Here is a 4,529-nt window from a genome sequence, read left to right on the forward strand (position 1 = left end):
CCCTCCTTGGTGGCGCAGCGGGTTAAAGCACAGCACTAAGAAGCTAAAGCCACTGCATTATGAGTTCGATTCCCGCCTGCCCCGAGGTGATCCACATGGCGCCAGACCTCGCCTGGCCTGCCCACTGCTCCCCTCAGCAGTGTACTTTGTCAGTCTGTCTGTTCTGCTTCCCACTCTGTCTCTGGTGAATCCTCTCACCACCTTGCACCTCTGGCCTGTACCCCAGTTCTGTATGTATAAATAAATAAATCTTAAAAAAAAAAAAAAGTGCAGCATTATGAAGCTAGCTGCAACTTGTTCAGCACGAATTCAATCCCCAGCCAGGGAGGTGACTCACATGGCATACCAGACTTCTCTTATCTTGCCCACTGCTCCCCTCAGCAGTATATTTCAATGGATCTGCCTGTTCTGTTCCCCACTCTGTCTCTGGTGAATCCTCTCACCACCCCTGCACCTCTGGCCTGTGCCCTAGTTCTGTATGCATAAATAAATAAATATTTTTAAAAACATGAACAGGCCCTATTATTATTAATCTTTCCAACTCTGGAGTTGATATTGTCAAAATTGGTTTGATAATAACTGAACAATACCATCATTTATTTATTTAGTATTATTTAAGACAATAGATTACTCATCTTCAGGTGTTACTAACACAATCTATTGTGAACTCACATTAAGGAACAGACCAAATTGAGCAGAAGTAATAGTTCTTATAGAGAAAATTTATTCTATTACTCAGTTGATTTCTGAGTGGGAATTTAGTCCTATTGACAGTCTGTGAAAATGATTGACTGTGTATAACTTATCACTAGAAAACACCTCAAAACTCTCTTCCAGATCTCCTTGTGAAGTTATGAGACAAATAGTTTGGTCTTACGGTCTTTATTGGTATGAATATACTCAGAATTCTAATTATACTTTAATTCTTTATTATTAACCTAAGTCACTTTGACATCACCTAAATAGCACAGGACCAAGGATTTTAAATGTAAAGGTTATGTTTAGTGAATGTAGCCATACTCCATTGCCATATAGTGTATATATTACTCAGGTATACAATTGAAAGAAATAAAAAAAAATAATTATCCTCCTTACTGCACCAAATTCTTTGATATTAGTTCAAACTCTCTATCCTGAATGAAACACTATGATTAGGGAAATGTGATAGTCAAATATCCACATTTATAGCTTTTGCTGGAGAGGCTTCATCAGTTAGAGGCTGATTGATGTTACCCCAATAAATAACATTAATACAATTAAAATAAAATAAGAAAAATTAAAATTTAGGATCCATGTAGGATAAATTGTTTCTTCAGGAAATCAAACACCCGGGTTGTCTTTGTTAGTTGCAACTTTAACTTTATTATTTTTATCATCTTATGGAAAATACCAGTGTACAACAAAGTATAATATATCCCCAACTACACATCAACCAGTTTCAACAGTTATTAACTGTGTGCAGTTTTATTTGTTTTGTATTCATACTAATACATTTCTATTCTTCCTAGATTTGCTTTTAGAAACATATTCCATATGTTATTTAATACACAAGTACTTCAGTATACAAAATGTACAAGACTTTTGTCATATGATTTCTGCTCAGAAATCCCTATATATTATAGTAAATATATTATTCTAAGACTTCTCAGATTCTAAAACTCTTTAATTTTCTTTCAGTAAACTTGATATTTTTGCTACATATATTTTTCATTTATCTATTTGCGATCTTTAATAACTTCACTGGGATATGCCTGGATGAGAATCCTTTTCCATACTGGATAAGTATCTGTCTTTTCTCTTCCAACTGTGTTAAATTCTACTATATAGTGCCCATTAATAAGATTCTGAGTCACCAGGGTCTGCCTTACATATCAATTATTATCTTAGTAATGACTTCATTTTTTTAATGTTTTCCTTCTATCCCATTTATGTAAGCCTCTTATTTTGTTTGTGCTGATTAAGCCATGCCAATTATTTCAATGTACTTATTGTTTTCAGTGTTCTCTAAGAGCAACCAATTGCCTTCTTTGTTCTAAAATCTGGTCTTCTGTTTCATTAGCTTAAAATATATTACAACTTTTTTGTCTTAAATTTATCTTTCAATTCAAAGGGTGCTGTCTATTTTTTTCTGTTCCTTAACAATAAGTTCACTTCCTTAGCACTTTTTTTAAAACTATGGTTCTGCTAGGTTAACTGCTCTCATTATTTTCTCTATACTTTCTACTTTTGAAGTTATATAAGCTATAACGCTGTATATTTAGTCATGGTTTTCACGTGATTTAAAATAGTTTGTACAAAAATAATTTTGTTTGAAACTCCTAATTATCTAAGTTAAGCCCTATTTCCTCCTCCCACTAGGATGTACATATTTAATATTGAAAATTAGCTTTTTTTGTTCTTTTCCTATCATTTCCTGGGAATTGAGTGTGATGGCATGAAATTTAAGAAATTATTGTTAATGGTGGTTTTTGGCATCTTGTTTTCTGTATTTTGTTTAAAATTCTGTAAATAAGACATTTTGCCTAATAAGGAGTGTACATTAAACAAGAGAGTTGGAATTTTTTTAATTTGCCATGCAGTGAGTATGCAGCCATTATGGTGTGAAATCTTTCTTTGTCTGATGGGTTTTCTCCATTAAGAAAACTAACTCTGTGTATTTATTGCCCAAGTTATTTTTTTCCCTAACAATAATTTCGATAGAAGTAAATGAAATAAAGAAATGCAATTTTTTGTCTATCTCTTTAAACTCAAACTTTCATCTGTTATGTTTTATCTAAAAGTGTGCAAAATGAGATCTATTTTGCTTCAATGGAAAGAAACTTGCCTACTCACCAAAGCCAGCTCTACACATAATACCTCTGCTATCTTTGAAACATTAGCTTCTCTATGCCTTAATTTCAAGATACTTAAACTCCTCTTTTTAAATATAAATAGAAACTATCTCCATGAATTAGTTGAATGAAACAACTATCCTTTTATGAAATCTACTTGCATCAGGATTCTGAGATGCTCAAAGTTAGGAAGCAATGACCATAAATTAATTACAATATTTTCCTTGAAAGTATTTGTAAAATTAACTATCATGAAATTTTTATTCACCAAATGTTTCCAGAAGTTCAAAATCGGGTTATATTTATGATGAAGAAATAGATGATAAGGTCAAGATAACAGAAAAGCAAGTGATTTCTACGTTTAATTAAGCCCAACCTTTTGGGCTAAAAATATCTTTAGGAAGCCTTGGCGAATCTGCTTTGTCTTGACACTATAAATAATTGGGTTGAGTACTGGTGGGACTAACAGGTAAATATTGGCCATGGTTATGTGGATAATGGGGGAGGAATGTTTTGCATAGCGATGCACCATGGATAGCCCTATCATTGGCACATACAGAATGAGTACAGCACAAATGTGAGAGGCACATGTATTAAGGGCTTTCAGCTTCCCTCCCTTGGATGCAATACTTAACACAGAGCGGAGGATGAAAGCATAAGATATGAAGATTCCTAGAGAATCTACACCCCAATAACAAGCAACAACAAACAAGCCATACAAAATGTTGAAAGATATGTCATCACAGGCCAACCGGATGACATCTTGATGCAAGCAGAAAGAGTGGGAGAGAACATGGGAGCGACAGAAGGAAAATTTAGGAATCCGAACAACAATAACAGGGAGAACAATTGCACACCTGATGATAATGGCGATCCCTATGTAGACAATGCGTTGTGGGGTAAGTTTACTGGAATACCTCAAAGGATCACATATGGCAACATACCGGTCAAAAGCCATGGCTAGGAGCACAGCTGATTCCATCAAAGAAAAAGTATGAATGAAATACATCTGGACTACACAAGCATTCACTGCAATCTCCCGAGCATCAAACCAGAAGATTTTCAGCACTGTGGGTAGGGTGGAGATGGACATGCCCATGTCGGTGAGGGACAGCATGGTCAGGAAGTAGTACATGGGCTCGTGGAGACTCTTGTCAGTGCGAATGACATGAAGAATTGCACAGTTGCCCACTATTCCAATTGTGTATAACACACAAAAGGGGATGGAAATAATGTGATGAAAATTCTCATAGCCAGGAATTCCAGTGAGGTAGAATGAAACAGACTGTCCAAAACTAGAATTAGAGCCTGTAAGAAGGGTGCCCCACCGCGCCATTATCTTACCATAAGCATGCAGACTCCTAGAGGAAAGAAAAGCACACAACATTATGAATAAGGAAACTCATATTTCTTTTAAAATGTTTTTGCTTAATAGACATATTCTCTATACAGTTTAGATGTTGAAAAATTATCTAAATTCACCTCCTTCTTTTAACATCAGTGTTTCAGCCTTCAACTGGTTTAAGGTTATTATGAAGTTTTGTCAATCATTTTACCCTATTGATTCTGGATGTTGAGTCATTGACAGGATGTTTGTCCCTTAAACTAACAATATGTCTCATATTTTCTGTTTATTTTTTGTCAAATTTTATTTGACATTCATTTACATAGTACAACTTCACACTCTGTGACTCACTC

At 34.8% G+C, this 4,529-nt stretch overlaps 1 protein-coding gene across 1 annotated transcript; it reads right to left on the bottom strand.

Annotated features, from left to right (window-relative positions):
* Positions 1 to 3,192: 3,192 nt before the first annotated feature.
* On the bottom strand, positions 3,193 to 4,167 carry LOC101624866 (olfactory receptor 51G1-like). Its single transcript, XM_004683660.1, has one exon. It carries the CDS (start codon positions 4,165 to 4,167, stop codon positions 3,193 to 3,195), a length of 975 nt encoding a protein of 324 aa, XP_004683717.1.
* Positions 4,168 to 4,529: the final 362 nt, after the last annotated feature.

The sequence above is a fragment of the Condylura cristata genome, unplaced genomic scaffold (assembly GCF_000260355.1).
Source record: "Condylura cristata isolate star-nosed mole 26May11 unplaced genomic scaffold, ConCri1.0 scaffold00015, whole genome shotgun sequence".
Classification (NCBI taxonomy): domain Eukaryota; kingdom Metazoa; phylum Chordata; class Mammalia; order Eulipotyphla; family Talpidae; genus Condylura; species Condylura cristata.

Excerpts from the sequence above, each read along its gene's own strand:
- LOC101624866 (XM_004683660.1), bottom strand. The coding sequence starts at position 4,167 with ATGGCGCGGTGGGGCACCCTTCTTACAGGCTCTAATTCTAGTTTTGGA.